We start from the raw sequence: 18,405 nt of genomic DNA, 5'->3' as shown, positions 1-18,405 counted from the left end.
ATTAGCCTGGTTGGGAGTAAAAGTTGCGGCTGGGCTCCTGCTGTGCTCAGATTCCCATCAGTTTCATTATATGTTGCACAAGGAACCAGTACTCTTATAGTAGAGTACTACCTGACCCCAGGTTTTCACTGTGTGATAATTTTAATCAAACACAATTTCATTTAGGAAAAATGCACCATGTACCAAAACAATCAGGTTCACCTGATTTATAACACGTCTAGTTTTGGATGGAAAGTGATGATTCTTCAAATTGATGACAAAAAAGTATTTAGTTATTGTTTTCAGGGCTTAAGATGCATCACTGACCACCTGCCATGATGGCAGGAAATGATTTCATCAACTGTAACTACCTTTATGACAATAAATTAATAATTTCAGTAACTTTTGAAGCCAAAATGCCAAACATCCGCTGGTTCCAGCTTTTCAAATATAAGGATTTGCTGCTGTGGGTAGGATAAATCAAACAAATTGAGGATGTCAGTTTGGGTTCTGGGAAGTAGTAGTTTTTACTACTTTTTGACATTTCATACACTAAACGATTAACTGCGAAAATAATATGCAGTCCGTAACTAAAATAGTTGGAGTCCTACAAAGGACACGTAGTGAACCTGGGGCCCCTGAAGGTCTGTTGGTAATCCAATCTTGCTGGTCCTGTACTGTCATGATTGTATTCTGGTTCACATCAGGACATGTTTACAACAATCTCACAGTTATGATCTGTTCACACACAAACACTCACGCACACTCACACAGGCAGCTGTTCACACGCTAAAACCCAACTAAAGAGAGGAAAGTTCACAGGTACTTAAATATTTAGGGTTAAGAGAAATAAAAATTATAGTAGTGTTGAAGGTTAAATATAACCACAGCCGGAGGAATAGGTCGAAGAACTAAAATATGCATGCAGCCAGGCCATCTCTCCTCGTGTTGAAAGATAAAAGAGGGTTAAAGTGGGGATGCCGTCTTTTGTCTGTTCTGGCAAAGTCTGAGACACAAAAGGGGAAGATTTACCAAAACAGAAGGAAATTGGTGATGAAACTGTGTGGAGGGAGGGGAAAAACACACACATACCCACACATACACACACACACACACACACATACACAATCATGCCCTCACCATCCCTTCAAATGTCCAAAGAACAGCTCAGTAGAGTCAGACGCTCTGTTTTCACATTATCACATGTTTGGGAGATTTGAACATGCAAGCAGAGTGTGGGCCGCACTCCAGGGTCTGTAACTTAACTCTCTTTCTCTGTCAGTCTCCCTCACACACAAACGCACAAACACACTAACACACACTCAACAAATGCACCCAGCAAATCCTGCTTATATTGGTGTGTGTGTGCTACCTTTGGCTGTGGGTGTCAGGGGTGAAAGGTCAGACACAGCCTGACCTCAGAGAGCCACCTCAGGTACACACCAACAATCTCACAACCCCCTCCCCCGCTCGCTGCCCCGATGCAGATTTCACCCCACCCCTCCATCTGGTATCAATGCCCACCCATCTCCATAGCAACTCACAACTCCCCCGAGCAAGGGGTCTCACTATCTTGTAAAAGGAGGTAAGTGTAATTAGTGGTGTGTGTGTGTGTGTGTGTGTGTGTGTGTGTGTGTGTGTGTGTGTGTGTGTACCCTGCGTGATTGTGTGTGTCTGTGTGAGTGAGTATATGCGTGTATTTGCGTGTGTGTAGGTGTTAAGAGGTATCAGTGGTTCAGTGGTGTCTCTCTTTAATCTTCATCACATCCTCTCGCTCTTAGCCCCTCGTCCTTCATCACCCTTCTTCTTGTTCCTCGTCCTTTCCATCTTCTGCCCCCTCCTCCTCCTCCTCCTCCTCCTCCTCTTCTTCCCTCACTCTTTATTTTTGGACTTGGAAGATGAACAGGCGCAGGTTGATGTTTTTGGCGGCCAGCAGTTTGTTGCACTCAACCGAATCGGAGATGGGCAGAGGGACGTAGTCGGTCTCGTTGGTGTCGTTGCTGAAGGAGTGGTGGTGGATGACGGGCTTGATCCGCACGTCGTCGTACGGCCCCTTCAGCAGCAGGAAGGAGCACTCCAGGGCAGAGTTCACCTGCACATACAGAAATACAATGTATTAGCTGAAACATCAGCTGAGTATAGAGCCTGACCCATACTGGATTTTTGACACCGATGTCAGACATATTGACTGATATTAGTTTTGACACTCAACTTGATTATTAGATATGTATGAATTTCAGCGGAAATTCAAACCTGTCAGACAATGCAAACTATATAATGGCAATAATGTTTGAATCACCTAAAACACATCTTTGGTCCTTTTTTAAACACTGCAATTTTCTTGTTACACACATCAGACACAGAGCTGAATTATCAGTCAATCTATCAACAGAAAATTAATCGGCAACTATTTTGATAATTGATTCATCGTTCATTGTTTTATCTAGTGTAATAGTCAACTGAAGAAGGACTTTGACCTGTTGGTTGGAATAATCAAGAAATTTTAGAGGGTCACTTTAACCTGGAGAAATTGTGGTTTTTCACAGTTGTCTGACGTTTTACAGACCAAACAATTACCCAACAAAAAATAATTGGTAGATTAATTGATAATGAAAGCAAACCTCACTTGAAGCTCTTATCGGTGAGTTTGATGTATCCTTTATAAATTAAATGTGTTGTTTGGACTTTTTTGTTGACTCACATTTTCCTTTCCACAACCAAATTCCTGACCATCACGGTGTTAATAAATGTTGGTGATTTTAGATGTTACTACTGTTGGGGGTATTTATGATTTTTTTTTTCAGTTGTTGAGACAAATTATCATCCCAGAATGAGAGGAACATGGCAAAAATCACACACCCAGGGTTTCAGATCAGCAGGATTTACACTCATCTGTCCCTTAACGGACAGACATTTGCTGTTCATATCTTCCACTGACATAATTCATCGATAGCCTGATCAGAATTAAGCAGCTTACATGGCAGCAAAACTGTCCTCTGAACTCTGATCACTAAACTGATGATGATCACTCTGTAAGCTCACAGATCAGTTACAAACTTTTAGAGACTGGTGGTCAATGATGCATCTTGAGCTCTAAAAACAAGCACTGAAAAACTTTTAAAAATAGATGCAGGCGGACAGGGCTATGCATGTACCTTGCTCTTGAGGATGAGCTGGAAGGAGAGTGTGCGCTTGCAGGAGAGGTTGGGGTTGCGCTCGGAGTCATTAACGCGGGCCTTCAGCACCCACGTCTGGTTGAGGACAGTGAAGCGCGGTGTTTCATAGTACAGACGAGTGATGAAGTCATCAGTGCGGTACGGCCTGAATTGCACCTCTGGATGGACACATAAGTGGAAGACAAGTTTTTAAAACAGGGAGACAGGGCAGAAGTGGGAGGGAAAGAGTGGTAAAGAGTAAGGAAGCAAAGGGAATTATATAGTTACAGTTTTTCTAGTAATCCTCCCTACAGTTCACGGTCTTATGGCTGCACACTATTCATCTATGTGTTGTGTTTATCTATATACCTGTAAACCCAATCTTTTCGTAGCAGAGCAGGCTAAAGATGCTGTTGTAGAGCTGCATGTCTCTGCGGTGGTTCTGGTCCATTTCTCCCAGGATTCCCATCAGCTCTGTACCAGTCTTAGTGGGATGGGAGCATTCGCTCTCATGTGCTGGCAGCTCGTGGAAGGGACCTTGCCAAGGGCAGCCAATCCTCTTGTACTTACACTGCGTCACCCTGGCAACATAATGGAAAATGTGAGCTGAAAAGACAAACTCAAGGAAGAAAAGATTTGGCTTTCTATAAATTTGTACCTTTGTTCCTGCTTTGCGATCAATACATGCTACTTTCTTGCAGTGAGCGTAAGGTACTAATATTATTAAAGGTGCTAATTAAACTAGGTTGTGAACCGAAGCTAATTAGCAGTCTACTAATGATAAGTGTTCGCTCAGAGCCCACCTCATAGACTCATATCGATTACATCCCACATACAGGTGCTTTTCAATGAATGCCTGTTACTTTATTACAGTAAAAGTGAGGTTTTAATAATGTGAAAGGTACTAGTTATCTTCAGTAGTGAACCAAGGATAATTAAAACCACACTGATGTTTTTCACCTATACATATTACTTAACTGCTACAGATTCAGCATTTTGTTTCAAGGCATTTCAACAGGATTTCCTACTTTATCAGAGCACTGTAAAATATATACACCTGTAATCATCTACTGTAATTTATGCATATTAAATACTGAGTTTCACATTCAGATTCATTTCAGCCTCAAACAAGTGATGGTGGGATTCCTGAAGATAACACCATGACGTTCATGTCAGAAGCATATCCTCACAGGAGACCAGCACATTTTTCTGTCCGACCTGACCAAAAACACCTGGTGACTGCCATGGGTGTTGTCATGGCAACACCAGCACAGACACAGCTGTCCTAAGCAGGGTCACTCGTCGCTATGGCAACAACCCCATAGGATTTCATTCAAACGGCCTGAGCATCACAGACAACAAACACACAGTCTGTAATTACATTGGCCATTTTTCTCCTCAGATGCCACATGTCACACGCTCCTCCGTCTTCCCCAAATTAACCCCATGTGACAGGCTAATGTGCTGAGTTAAAGCATGAATGAACAAACAAACACACACACGTATGAATCACACTGCTGATTTTGTTAGTTATGTGTGTTGCATATGTGCACAGCTTCCATTTTCATGTTTCTGTTTCAGTTCTTTCAGTCGATGTAACCGTTTAACTTTTTTGGTAGATTTATGGGAAAACTGATTTGAACTCATTTTTGAGATGCTTCCATTCTTTTAATATGATGTGAATATAAGTATGGTAGATTACATCGGTCGAAATTTTTTATTTTTTTGCTTTTTAATGAATTTGAGTGTGTGTGTGTGTGTGTGTGTGTGTGTGTGCGTGTGTGGTGTATACCTGTCTTGACACTCCTCTTTCTGGTGTCTCTCTAAGCTGGAGCGGGGGAACTGTTTTAGGCAGAAGGTACATTCTGTCGGCAGCTCACTGACAGCCTTCTCCACTGCAAGGTTCCTGCAGCACAGGTTCTTGCTGATCTCACACCTACACAAACAGAAAACCACGAATCATACCTCAGTGCAGTGGCATGCATATAATATTTGTGGTACGCACAGTATGTTCATACAAGTCTTTGAACAATGCACAACCATGAGTAGCTGTCTGGGCAGTAGAAAAGTTACATTACACTTTTGTCAATTATTGGTGGTAATTTCAACATATATTTTCAAAATCATGTTGGAGTGTAATTTGTTACATCAGATAAAACCACTTCAATAATATGCATTTTTGTTGTTTCAAAATAAAAACATGCAAAAGTGTGTAAATGACAATAAATTTTGTTTCTGAGAGTGGTGTCAGGTGCCATCTTAACAAGGCAGTCATCATTGTGTTTTTGTTTTATCTCCTGGAGATCACAGTATTAGCTTTACATGGCTCCTAACACACCACGTGTCTGTGGGCAGCACAGATGTCCTAACACACTTCTCTGGGAACACTCAAAAATATATCACCAAAATATTGGCAATATTTAAGTCAAGTAATAATTTACAATACAGTAATGTCCACATCCACCCTGTGACAACAGTTATTAACTTAAGGACCCAGCTGTGTCTGATTTGGATTGAGTAACCACTATGTGCACTGCTCAGGAAGTACTCTTCTGCAGTGAACTTGTTTTACCTGCAGTTGGGACATGTGGCCTGTTCCTCTTTGAGACGAGAATCAGCCAGAAGGTGGATGAAACAGCCTGCACACATCAGATGGCCATTGGTACACTGTGGTGGAGAAAAGGTTAATGGGTCAATAAAACAAATGAATATGTGTTCAGTGAAAAAAATTATAAATACTGAGATTTTTAAATGGGAAGAGGCACAAGGACTATGGCAAAAAGTAATTGAGTGATGCAAACTGCAAAAGATGAAATTGGAAAATTAGAATAAGATATTTCAACTTTCTCTTGTCAAATCTTATGACAAAAATGCCTGCATAATGTGTTACATGGGTTGTGGTATATTTGAAGACTATTATTTAGGACTGCTTAAGAATAGATATTTTAGAAAAATGTTTATGAAGAACTGGGACTATTTTAGGACTATAAATTAAACTCAAATCAAAACATAATTTGGGGAAAATGCCATGTTTGGCTAAAGCTAGGCATATTTTCTTAGAATCTATTCTACTTTCCGCTAAGTTGTAACAACGGATTGGCTTAAATCGCCTAACAACAGTAGAACAATGACAAAAAAAGATTGTCTATGCCACTGGAAATATTACAGCATGATTATAACTTATTAAGCACTTTTATAAAGGAGAGACACTTGGAAGGATGTAGTTTTTTCTGTGAACAAAGGCCAAGTTCTGTAGGCTATACAAACTGCACTTTATACCAACATTATTTATTGGTTATACTTTTCTTAATCAATACATTTTATATATTTTTATATGTGAGACTAAATTAAAAGCATCGTGTATGGAGGGAATGCCAACTTGTGTTTACACTGTATTGTTAATAAATGTTAAATAGCTGTTTTAAATGTGTGCTCTGCATGACACAGCAGGCCATGTAAATGTTTAGACTAACTTAACAATCATTAATTACATATGTGTTCACTTGACATTGAAGAGAGCAGTTTGAGGCCATTAAGGAGAATACTGGGGTGGATTGAAGGGGAGTGAAATATATAATTAAAATTTAGTGTTTGTTAAATTCTGGTTGTTTGACTTCTGGGAGTGGGCGCTGGGGATGTGGCTTTTGCTGACGGTTATTTGAGGATAATTCACAGTACAATGTTATGAACTTGAGCCTGCACAGCTGACCACCAGGCCTGGGTGTGTCTGCTCTCACCACTGCATGGCTCAATTTGCAGTATAGACACTTGGGCCTGTGTTGGATCTAGTATCACTAAAAATAAATGGAGCTGGCCAACATTCAACAGGTTGGCACTGGGGATTGGGGGTTGGGACACTTGGGGGTCTTCTAGTATGAGCTTCAGCTGGTTTGCTGTTGTTTGACTGTAGGTTTAGGGGTTATGGGGGGGGGTAGTTTTATGATTGACACCACGTTTACCTGGTATACAGACGCCTTGGGCAAGTCTAGGCACACGGTGCAGCACAGCACTGAGTACAGTCTCTCCTCCAGCTTTCCTGACTCTCCCTCGGGCATTTTCACCCTCTTCTTGGGTGGCTCGTCTGCGTCAGGCTCGGGCCCTTCTCGTCGTATCCCGACCTCCTCCTGCATGGCAGCGACCCCGGCGACAGCCTCCACTGCCGCCCCCACGGCCCCGACCCCCAGGCCGGCCGAGGAGGAGCCAGGGGCGGCCGCAACGCCCACGTCTCTCTCTTCCAGTGAAGACATGGCGATGACTGTCTAGAAATGTCTGAGATGTACCTGCCGCGACCAGGCTGAACCCGAAATATTAGCAGGTTAGCTCAGGACTAGCTCACAACCTGTCAAGCTAACGGTCAGCTGACAGCTAGCTAACGTTAGCCGGGCTAACGCTACGGCAGCAGGCTGTCAGAAAGGAATGCGGACTAAGTTATTATTAATGCTACCCCACACTTCGGAACTTGAAAATTTAACAAGCCAATGATTGTGTAATAGCAAATCATGTGCAAAATTTTAATTACGACTACATTAAATGTTGACTAGTTTAGTTGACTTACAGTGAAGCTAGCAGACTATGTGCTAGCTAGGTTGACAAAAACACAGCAGTCCTCTCCCTTTGCCCAGGCAGAACAAAAACAACTCAGCCGTCCCTCAGCTGTTGTTGTGCTCTCGACGCCGTTATTCGCAATGACAGCAGATTACAACGATGTGCACCGGCGGCCCAGCTCGGCTGCTCGTTTAACGTCCCCGCTCCGGTACCGACCGACTGTCCACGGGGCTCACGGGACCTGTCGGTGATCAAAGCCGCGGCTAGAGACACTTCTATTGGGACTCGTCTCTCTGGCTACACAGCCATCTTTGTTTTTTTCCTGTCCGTCTCCCCCGACTTCACCCTGCACAGCCTTAACGACTCCGGGTCAAATTCGTTATTACTCGGGCAGGTTCTCGATCGTGCCTAATAATTGAAGTTTCGTTTTTAAAAGTCAATATTTTGCGTGTATCTGTAACGGCCTCTGTGTGCCAGTAACTACTTGTGTACAGCCGTGTGTTGGCTGACAGCGGAATGTTTTGTTGTGGCAGATGACTTGGGGTATTTAAAGAGTTTTTAAAGGCGCATGCGTAGTGAGCACCTGCGGGTCAGTGTATGGCAGGACTTGAAAGGTGACCAAAACCTGATATGCGACAAATTTAGGCAAGTCCACCAAAGGACGCGTCCTTCATACCTTTGCAATACTTATGATCCACATGCGCGTATTATAACACCTTAATGATGCTGTCACTACTCTGTGACAACTTTCAAAACAAAACTCCATGACTAAAATCACCCTGTTTCCTTACCAAAGTTATTCAACTGGTTGTAGGGGACTCTGTCTCTCTATATGTTAAGGATGCATACATAATTAAGCCAGAAAAAGAGGGTGATCAAAGAAAGCCTTAGGTGCCCTTGGCCGCTGGTACTGGGTCAGAAACATTTATAAGCTTTTTCATCCCCTCAGTGTCCCAGATTTGTGGCTTAGCAACCTCAAGGGCTGGGAGGGGTGCCTGTGTGTACAGGATTGGGGGTTGTGTGAGTGTACTTGGGGGTAGGTGGGGCAGGATGTCAGAGTTTCAGCTGTCTGCAATCGGGAGGGACAGGACTAACCACTCCCATTGGACGGACAGATATGCCTTATTTGGTCTCTGTGGAATGGCAAGGGAGCCATACCCTCAGCTATGCACACACAGTTTACCCAGGAGTCCTATGTGGTCACACACTGTGTCCCATTATTAGCCACTGAATCTTACCAGGTTCATTTCTCCAAATATTTCCCCAGATTGCTAATTTCCTGGTTGTTTGTCATCACACAGTTGCAGATTTACAATTATATCAAGACAGCAGCAGAGTAAACACAGTATCACAATAAAATATAAATATGGTAAAGTTTTACTATGACGAAAATAAAAAGCTCTTGGTACAGATATTTTTAGTTTATGAACATAGAGTAAACACATGTTGCCAGAAAAATGATCCTAAGACAGATTTCTAGGAACGGGCTTCTTGGAATATAAAAGGAGGATGGGTCAGTGTCACAATACAAGCAATCAAAAATAGCTACGACTAGGAGTGGTAGACATGATAACATATCATAACCTCAACTTTAAACATGTTTGGCCAGAAAAAAAATGATTGTCTACAAAAACAAAAACACTTAAAAATGTGCTAAAAAGTATTTTCATGACTACACCACGACTTAAGGAACAATGGCAAACTGAAAATATGTCTGAGTCCTACTTGATCTTCTCTATTTAATTAGTTTCAACATCGTAGTCCTATTGCTTCTCTACTTCTCACCCCCTCTTGCAATCCTAGAGGGACACATACTTTGGTCATTACACAACATCTCATGACCAATTAATGACTGTAGGATAAATGGATTACACACATTTATAAGATTTATCTTGCCCCATCAATCAGATACTGTTCAATCCCCAAGTGAGTACATCACATCATCTGTGGGTCATTCGAGGATTCAGCTGCTAATGTTAAGTCAGTGGTACTGTCCGGAACAATGAAAGTGATGACCTTGATCTAATCAGAGTTAAACAGAAGATTGATAGTGAGGTCAGGAGCGTTTGGGTGGATGGATGGTGTGGTGTAAAGACTCGGCTTGTCATGGTTCTACTGATGGAGAGTGAGATGGAAAAGCTGCTGAGTTGGAGGATGGGTGGTGTTGTGTTGAATGACCTGTTGTGCTTTGTTCAGCTGTATTGGTTGAAGGTGGTGAATCTGGAGGTGACTGCTGTTGGATGTTTTCTTTTGACTGTGTCTTAATTTGGGATGGAAGTTCAGTTTGGTGTTTGGTGGCATCAAACTGATTGAGTTTCCAGTCTGTGTTTGACAGCTTGGGACCTGGATCCTGTATTTCTCGCCTGCTGGGTGATCCAGAGTCTGGAGAGGTGCTCTCTGGTTTCTGTTGACCAGGTGTGTCCCCTGACATTGTGTGCACTTTGAACTGTGTAGATATGGTATGAACTGTTGTTGTCTCTTCTGATTGTTGCTGTGGAGCTTCGCCCTCATCTTGCCCTCTGCTTGTGTTCATCTCAGTTTGTCTCTCATCAGTTCTGATTAGGTCTTTTTGTGTGATTTCTGCCTCACTGCTGGTGTGTCCTGGTCTTTTGTCTGCCATTGTGTCTGCTGGATTGGTCTGAGCTGGACTCTGAAATCGCTCTGCTTCTGCTCCAGTGTCTGCTGTGTTCCTCTGTGTTTTCTCTGTAAGCATCCTCTGCCTGCAGTTTGAAGCCATAGCCTTCACCCAGGGGTGCAGCAGGGTCTGCTCTGCTGTCAGCCTCACTGTGGGATCTGGCTGAAGCAGAGCTCTGACAAGGCCCTTGGCTTCTGCACACAATCACACACACACACACACAGACACACACACACACAGACACACACACACACACACACACACACACAATCACACACATAGAATAGCATACCAAATGGACTGTATATTTATGTGTGAATGTTTGTATGCATAGTTATTTGTGCCAGTATATATTACAATTCTGTGCTTCTCACCCTCTGAGATGGGGTCCCAGTAGGGGGACAGGAAGTGGAGTTGTCCCTGTTTTATTAGCTGGAACAACTCTTCCTGGTTGCGATCCCGACTGCGAAATGGGGGGAAACCACACAGCAGGATGTAGAGAATAACACCCAGAGCCCATACATCCACTGCTACACCATAACCTGTTGGGTACATCAAAAACAATTGTTCTCAGAATAAATGATAATCTGCAAATTCAAATACAAAGTGGACAAAAGAACCTCAGGCGGAGTGTTTAAATAAGAAAAACGCCCATAGTCTTTGACAAAAATAATAATTTAAAAGTGAAAGGGAATTAAATGTTTGATACGGCAGCAAACACCAGTCACCTGTCTCGCAGAGAATCTCTGGTGCTACATAGGTGGGTGTCCCACATATGGTGAAGACTGGTTCAGTCACAACCATAGCGAGACCAAAGTCTCCCAGCTTCAGCCTACAGATGTCAGCTGCCACACGCTCTATCTGAGAGAGGACACAAAAACAAGGCACAGACAGAAACAGAGTCAGGGGAGGAGGCAGAGTTGAGAATATATGTTTAAAATTCAAACACCTCCAAATGCACCTACATAGTTGAAACACACACCGAAAAACTTATGTTACTGCCATTTGTATTTGGATATTGCAAACTACTGACTTTACTTTAAATCAACTAATTATTGTAGCCTCACATTATGTTAAATAATACATTTTACTGTATGATGATGATACAGTGTGGCATAGTGCGGTAGAAGATGAATCAAAGTTGAAGCTGAATACACACTGACTGTTGTCACCTGAAATTAGTCAGTACGTTAATTAGTTTATTCCATATACAGTATGATTCTGTCAGCAAAATAAATAACATTACTAAAAATCGTGGTCATGTTCCAATATTTTCAGGCAAATGTGCAACATAACTAAGATTTTCTTGTCCGTGCTTATTCTTAGTGATTAAGACAATCTGAGTTATAAATAAATTCTATTCAAATCACTGTGAGTGTCAAGGCATAATAGTAACTTGCTGGTTCATCTCATTCATATTTGCATAGTGATTCAAGTAGTTAAATTAATTTTTTGTCATTTTGTGTGTAGTTAACTACTGAAACTACAAACTATGTGGAGCCATAAAAGGAAAGGAATTTTTTTTTCATTTTTTAAATTTTATCATTGCTACTCTACTGTAATTGAACCTGTAATTGAACCTTTGACAAGTCCTGCCTCCATTTTCTTTCATCCTGACTGCTGTGAAGGTATGCCTGGGCAAAAATTTGTCAGGTAGTCACCACCACATACTTGAGTTGACTTAAGCAGTTATTGTATACAAAACATTGCAGTCAGTCCTTGCGCTTTCCCATGTATAACGTGTGAACAAGTAGGTACTTTTTGCATGTGATTTTTTTTGTATCGTATTGTTATTAAGAAAGAGGAACTAACTGATTTTAGGGGAGAGGAACTGTTGAAATAGAAAGATGTATGCATTGTCTTTCTTTAAACATCTATTTTGGAGGTGGGATATCATTAGACAAAGAAATAAATTGGTAACCAATTATCTTGTCTCAAAAATATTAAATCTACAACATTACGAATTCTAAAAATTATTCTTTGGCTCCCCCTAGTGATAATATTTAAAAAAGAGACACCATGGCAGACAGCGAAGCATGCCAGTACCATGGATCAAACCAGGAGACACTGGGATTCATTTTTGAAAGCAACATATTTTCACTCACTACTCCACTCTCACTAACCCTGATACCCACCAGTATATTTTCTGGTTTGAGATCTCGGTGGACGATGCTCTTGCAGTGGATGTAATTTAGTGCTTCACTCATGTCTGACACCATCAGTCCTGCTTCTGCCTCTGAAAACTTCCCCCTCTCACTGATGGCCTCAAACAGGTCCCCCCCGCTCACCAGCTCCATCACCAGGTAGGAGTGAACGTGTGTGTGGTGGTACGCAACCAGCCGCACTATGCGAGGGTGACACAGGCTACCCAGAAGGCTCAGCTCATTCTGCATCATGTGTTCTCGACCAATCAGCTTGGAGCGTTCGACTATCTTTATGGCAAGGGTTTGCCCGTTGTCACGCCGACGGCACTCTCGCACCACCGCAAAATTCCCATCTCCAACCACAGGTCCTATCTCATAGCAACGCTCGATATCGGACAGGGTGACATCGCTGCCATCTGAGGGGAGGTCAAAGGTTGTCCTCTGCTGTATGTCTTTCTGTGCTGGACCCACATCTGGAAGTGGCTTTAAAAGTTGTAACTGTGCAAGACTCTGCTCTTCATCCCTGCTGACTGGTTGGGGAGGTGGAGGGCTGACAGGGACATCTAGCTTCCTTACCTCTTGTTCTGTATGAGGACTGCCTTTTTGCTTTCTTGACAAAGGAGGAAGTGGGACCCTCCCTGATAGGGGATTGATCCTTTCTGGACCCTGATGTTTAGCTCTTATTGCTAAGCAGTTTTCACACAGTGTTGGGGAGGGTATTTCTACTTCTCTGAGACCCTCTTCATGTTTAAATGGACCAATGATAGAAGACTGTCTCTCTCTGACCTCGCCCTTCACATGTAGTTTCTGCAGGTGGTTGGGAAGGTGAGCCGGTTTTCTGTAACTCTTTTTATGAGACTTCTGAACACCTGAGTTATAATTTTCAGGCTGATGTGTGTCTATATGGTAAAGTGTGTGTGTGTTAGTATGATTTTTGACACGTGTATGTTTGTCCTGGAGCGTCCCTTGGTTAGCCCCGCTGCTCTCTGCCCCCTCACTGTATCCACTGTCGGCTTTAGCAGCTTTGTCTGGTGTTGGGTTAAGCCTTTTCTCCCAGGCCCGCAGTGCATCAGTGCGGTAATGGGAATGTTCTGGAAACAGCTCCTCCAGAGCCTCCTGCACACTGCTCAGCTCTGGACGAGCCTTACCCAGCGCCAGGAAGGCCACCTCACCTCGGAAAAAGTCACATACACCTTTCACCTGTGAAAATAAAACAACATAAGACAGGTCTGGGGACCAGATCTGGACCACAAGACAATGTCATAAGGCTCCTGACATGTTAAGAAAGAACTGCATGCATCGCTGAAGGTAGTTCAAAAGGACCCATCAGTGCATTTTTGCCCTGGGGCTCTATTGCAGGTTACTGTGGCTGTGAACCTCACCTCTCTTGCGTGGGTTGTGTACAGGCGTGTGACTCTGGCTTTGTGCCAGCGAGGAAACCCCAACGCCTCAGAGATGTCTAATAGCAGTTGCTCGAAGGACACCACACCCCTGCGGTTCAACAGCACTGTTACCTAGAGACACAAAAATGACAGCTATTAAGAAGAAATCAAGTCATATCTCAGTCAATCTTCAATCAACCGACATAAAACTTGCAGTGAATGCTTGCAACCATGCCATAATGTCATAATGTTCCCATGGGAACTCTTACCTGCTGGGCTGCTTGGTTCCCACATTGCTGCTTGCAGCTGTATTTACCAACTTATTTACCTTTATACCTGTGCGACTGATGGTTTATCAGACAGTGAAAAACCCATGAGGACTTGTGTTACACTCATTTATATATGCATTTCTACTTCTCAACCCAAACATTGTTCTTATTAAGGCCTTAAACCTAGTCCATCAAATATCAGTAAATTATTTATTGCCCATTTAGTTAAAATTGTAAATACTGGATTCACCTTCCGCAGCATACTCTGACCACAGGGGCGGACGATGGTGACCAGATGGGGCCGCTCAGCGCTCTCCTCAGCATGACGGGTGTGGAAAAGAGGCAGGTGAGTAGGAGGAGGTAGGAAGTGAGACCTGTGGGCCTGTCCTGTAGGGTGGGGGTGAATGGGCCATGGCTGTGGTAACCCACCATGACGCTTCAAAAAGGGGATATTAGGAGGAGCTGAAGCGGGGAGAGAGGAGGACAGGGGTGGGAGAACAAAGACACATAGCAAGAGCTGGATTATTGAAGTGTATTTAACAACACAGATGTCATCACCCCATTGGTGGGTTCGTTGCAGACTTGTATACAAAACAAAACTCATAAGTAACACAACACCAGCTCCTCGTCCTGTGTCAGTGTGTGCGTGTGTGTGAAAACAAATCCGGCTGATCAGATTTGAGTGTTTTCCATCACATGGAGTGCAAGAGCCATTCGAGATTCCTCAACCACTTTGCCACACCAGGTGAATTATTTAGGCTTCCTTAAGTCATGAAAACCCACACACACACACCTAAACAAAAGCTTGCTTGACCTGGTTAGGGCTCAGTTGAATCTGCATGATTAATGAAGCATTAGAGACACACCGCATCTTTGACATTTCACTTTCTGGCACTGGGGGAGGTGGAAAGATGTTATCTGTCCAGTCAGTGGGGGTTTGTTTTTTTTTCTTTCCATATGCAGAACAACGGACAGAAACACAAGACCCTAAACGTCTAACATGACCAGGGCCCCCTTTTTAACAAGACACCACTGCCCCCCTGAAAGTGAGCAAAAGCACACACGGAGTCCCACACACACGTCTTTCCACAGCTTCAGCAGCTCATAAAGAGCCAGCTCTGGCTGACCAAGGAAGACTGAACCTGGGGGTCCCGAGACCTTCAGGGGTCTGTGTGTGTGTGTGTGTGTGTGTGTGTGTGTGTGTGTGTGTGTGTGTGTGTGTGGAGGGTGTGTGGTGCAATGAGGGACAGATATTGATTTCATGAACCTTATCACACATAAATCACATAAATCAGGATATCTATCATTTCCACTGCTCAGATGGGGCCACAATCCTAAAAATCTTAATGTTAGTGTGTATCTTTTCTAGGTAATTCAAAGCCCTACATACTTACAGGAAAGTTTAAAGCCGGATTCTTGTTTGTAACAGAGTCTTGACTCTCAGAAGAGTTTTCAATGATTGTAACTGTGAGTGAAATCCATTCAATCCAGCCATCAACTCACCTGCCTTTCTCCATTTAGTGTTACGCGCCGCTTCGCCTCCATACCGGCCTCTCTGTGAGGGTGTCATATCTTTCCAAGACAAAACACGACTGGCTGCAAAAAAAAAAAAAAAACTCAGTGATTTCTTTTGTTCCCTTTTATTCCTGCATGAGTTGCAGCTGTCAGATGCTCGGCTGTTAGCTTCCAGGAGAGCTAACGGGATGGAGCTGCCCGGACCTGTAGCTACAGTGGTTGCCATGGATACGCGTCAAGAGAAATACCGGAAGTCGAGCGATTTAACCATCAAAATAAAAAATATTTTGAATAACTTAACATTGGGGTGGTGCGTGTCATATCTATTGACCAACATACTTTCTGAACAAACAAGCGGTTGATTTTTATTAACCAAACTATTTTCACTTACCGTCGTACTGTAAGCTAGTAGGTGGCCAGCGATGCTCAGCAATGGGGTTTTATTTTGAACGAGCTGACCGGAAGTAGTTAATTTTATTTTGTGAATATTGACACTGATGAGTGAGAAGAGGTTTCTGGTGAAAGTTTCCAGAAAAGTGAAAGGAGGTAAATGACACCTCTGCAGGTTGCTGCTCTTACATAATAAACGCCTGTTACTGGTGGGCCAGCTACCGGATACTGTTTGAGTATCTTGTTTCATTTGAGCATTAAACTGCGGTTCAAAACTTTTTATTTTAAAATTGTGCCTGAAGGCAGAGGCCATTTTCCTATTAGTAAGAGAGGACAAACAATTACATAGTCTTATGTCCGTACTCATTCAGCAAAAAGTGACACATATATGAAAATACATGTTACATCTTGCACAATGAGACTAAACGCAAATACATAGTGAACAACAGTGGCCTGCTTCACTTATGGTTGGATGAAAGTTCTATCGTTGTTACCTTGGAAAAATTAAATCAATTTGACTTAATTAAATTAAATGATTTCATCATTAATTCGTTCATTCATTCATGAAGTCTAACAAATATGATAACACTAACCCTGCGGGAACATCCTTCTGTTTTAGTGTTATCCTTCAGGCTTTATTATCCACAAGGATAATAAAGATAAATTAAAGGGGCCTTGCGGTGATAAATAGAAGAGGAAAGGACAAAAAGGCCCTTTGAGACAAAATTGTAATATATGATGTTGGGCTTCACTGACCTGACTTAGAAATACATTTTTCTTCAACATAGACTTTGATCTAATCTTTGCTTTATTCTTGTGAATTACTTGATATTTTTCCTTCCTCTGTACTCTGGTGAAATGTTTCAAACAATTGCAGAAGAAAAATCTGTTTCATCATTGGTTCATCTGGATGTAACTGGTAGACATATGCAACCACTGGGGCTGCAAGCGTTGCTTAATTCTAAGGGTTACAAGCCAAGAAGGTTTAGAAACATTGTTGTTGAAATATTGTTGAAGGCCTATGCTGACCATGCAATCACATGCCATTGCCCATCTCTCACCTCCTTCATTTTCTCTCAGCTCTCTACTGTGAGTATCTAATAACAGTAAAAAAAATACCCTGAAATTATTCAGAAAGTATTACAAGCCTATGACCCAGCATTTTCATTTTGTATTTGTAGAAAGTGAACTCCTCCTCAAGTTGTTACAACAAACCAATTCCCAGAAGGAGTACAGAGGACACGACTCCAGTTATGTGTTCAATGGCACTGTCAGTGGCAGCTACTGCCCTGTTTTCTGGTTGGACTTGGGAGACGGTGAAGGAGACAAAAAAAACCCTGAAGTCTCACACAAAACCCTTATATCACAATGAATGGGGGAAAGTTATGTTGAAAAATCGCACTGACAAGGGTGGGTGGGGGTTGGGGGACGGACTGCCAGTCTCAGGGGCAGTTACCATAGTCTCACTGATGGAATCCAATACTTTGCTACACACACAGAAAAACACCCACATACACACACTGAAACACACAAGCACATACACACGGCATCCAGTTGATCTTTTAATACACTGCCCCCTGTGGCTCTGTCTCCAAGGATACTGTTAATATTGGATCAGGAAGCAACAACTCCCCCATATCCTGGACTCACCACTGAAACTGAACAATGCATGTTTTCCCCAGTGAGAAACGTGCTGACAATTGTTAATCCATAATCCATTTAATTCTTTTTTTCCTCGTATTTCATTTATTTAGGGATTTTTTTTTCTGTTATTTTGAAGTATTTGATGAGGGGATTTTATGCACCTCAGTTACAGAGCAACATTGTGGAACTGAGAGAAAACAAGAAGAGAAAGAGAAGGTGCAAAAGTGCACTCTAGAAAAAAGTGAAAGTAACATTAGGTGCTAATTCTGATTCTTATACATTTAATATTAAAATGAAATTAAACAGTATCACCTGCCATTGATACCTACTAAAAGCTTTGCTGGTGAGATTATACAGTGAATCGACCGTGAAACTCTCCTTGCGGTCGTATGCCTCCACCACTCAGACTAACTTCAGGTTACATACCTGTTTACCAAGAGTCATATAAGATGTTAACCATTTGTGTAAAACTTTGTCACAATTGCTGTTTGAATTATTGAGTTTTTAAAAAATGTATTTTGTCAATCTTTGACCTCTGACCACCAAAATCAAGTCAGTTCATCCTTCAAGTGAATGTGCCAAAAACAACAACAAAAAAAAAGAAATTCCCTCAAGCGGTGCTCACAAGAATGGCAGGGATGGACAGTCAGGTGGATTTGTAGCCATATTCTCATATTAGTTCATTGGTTCCCAGTCTTTTCCAATTAGTGACCCACTTGAAAATCTGAAAAACGTTGGTGGCCCACA

At 42.4% G+C, this 18,405-nt stretch overlaps 2 protein-coding genes and 1 long non-coding RNA gene across 4 annotated transcripts; 1 reads left to right on the top strand and 2 right to left on the bottom strand.

Annotated features, from left to right (window-relative positions):
- Window positions 1-358: 358 nt before the first annotated feature.
- zftraf1 (zinc finger TRAF-type containing 1) lies at window positions 359-8,186 on the bottom strand. Of its 2 annotated transcripts, XM_071499733.1 has the most exons (7): window positions 7,690-8,186; window positions 7,094-7,428; window positions 5,707-5,801; window positions 4,927-5,070; window positions 3,504-3,715; window positions 3,135-3,313; window positions 359-2,071 (listed from the first exon to the last, which is right to left on the bottom strand). In XM_071499733.1, exons 2-7 carry the CDS (start codon window positions 7,379-7,381, stop codon window positions 1,859-1,861), a joined length of 1,131 nt encoding a protein of 376 aa, XP_071355834.1. In that variant the 5' UTR covers window positions 7,382-7,428; window positions 7,690-8,186; the 3' UTR covers window positions 359-1,858. The 2 variants fall into 2 exon arrangements, with proteins under 2 accessions (XP_071355834.1, XP_071355833.1); XM_071499732.1 differs by having other exon boundaries at window positions 7,094-8,186.
- LOC139633795 (uncharacterized) lies at window positions 7,318-15,893 on the top strand. Its single transcript, XR_011693817.1, has 3 exons — window positions 7,318-7,449; window positions 14,369-14,455; window positions 15,771-15,893. It is a non-coding gene; the product is annotated as an uncharacterized lncRNA (long non-coding RNA).
- Window positions 8,357-15,869, bottom strand: dclk3 (doublecortin-like kinase 3). The gene is made up of 7 exons (XM_071499726.1): window positions 15,613-15,869; window positions 14,360-14,571; window positions 13,841-13,972; window positions 12,450-13,658; window positions 11,043-11,175; window positions 10,689-10,856; window positions 8,357-10,508 (listed from the first exon to the last, which is right to left on the bottom strand). Exons 1-7 carry the CDS (start codon window positions 15,848-15,850, stop codon window positions 9,784-9,786), a joined length of 2,817 nt encoding a protein of 938 aa, XP_071355827.1. The 5' UTR covers window positions 15,851-15,869; the 3' UTR covers window positions 8,357-9,783.
- Window positions 15,894-18,405: the final 2,512 nt, after the last annotated feature.

Source organism: Trachinotus anak, unplaced genomic scaffold (genome assembly GCF_046630095.1).
Source record: "Trachinotus anak isolate AG129_WGS33_773 ecotype Australia unplaced genomic scaffold, CSIRO_AGI_Tana_v1 ptg000016l, whole genome shotgun sequence".
NCBI classification, from domain to species: Eukaryota; Metazoa; Chordata; class Actinopteri; order Carangiformes; family Carangidae; genus Trachinotus; species Trachinotus anak.
This window is presented reverse-complemented; position numbering and strand designations above follow the sequence as displayed.

Excerpts from the sequence above, each read along its gene's own strand:
- dclk3 (XM_071499726.1), bottom strand. The coding sequence starts at position 15,850 with ATGGCAACCACTGTAGCTACAGGTCCGGGCAGCTCCATCCCGTTAGCT. Across the intron at positions 10,857-11,042 it reads AGAGATTCTCTGCGAGACAG|GTTATGGTGTAGCAGTGGAT; the intron begins GTGACTGGTGTT and ends TGTACCCAACAG. Across the intron at positions 10,509-10,688 it reads CTGGGACCCCATCTCAGAGG|AAGCCAAGGGCCTTGTCAGA; the intron begins GTGAGAAGCACA and ends GATTGTGTGCAG.
- zftraf1 (XM_071499732.1), bottom strand. The coding sequence starts at position 7,381 with ATGTCTTCACTGGAAGAGAGAGACGTGGGCGTTGCGGCCGCCCCTGGC. Across the intron at positions 3,314-3,503 it reads CGAAAAGATTGGGTTTACAG|AGGTGCAATTCAGGCCGTAC; the intron begins GTATATAGATAA and ends GTGTCCATCCAG. Across the intron at positions 2,072-3,134 it reads AGCTCATCCTCAAGAGCAAG|GTGAACTCTGCCCTGGAGTG; the intron begins GTACATGCATAG and ends CTGTATGTGCAG.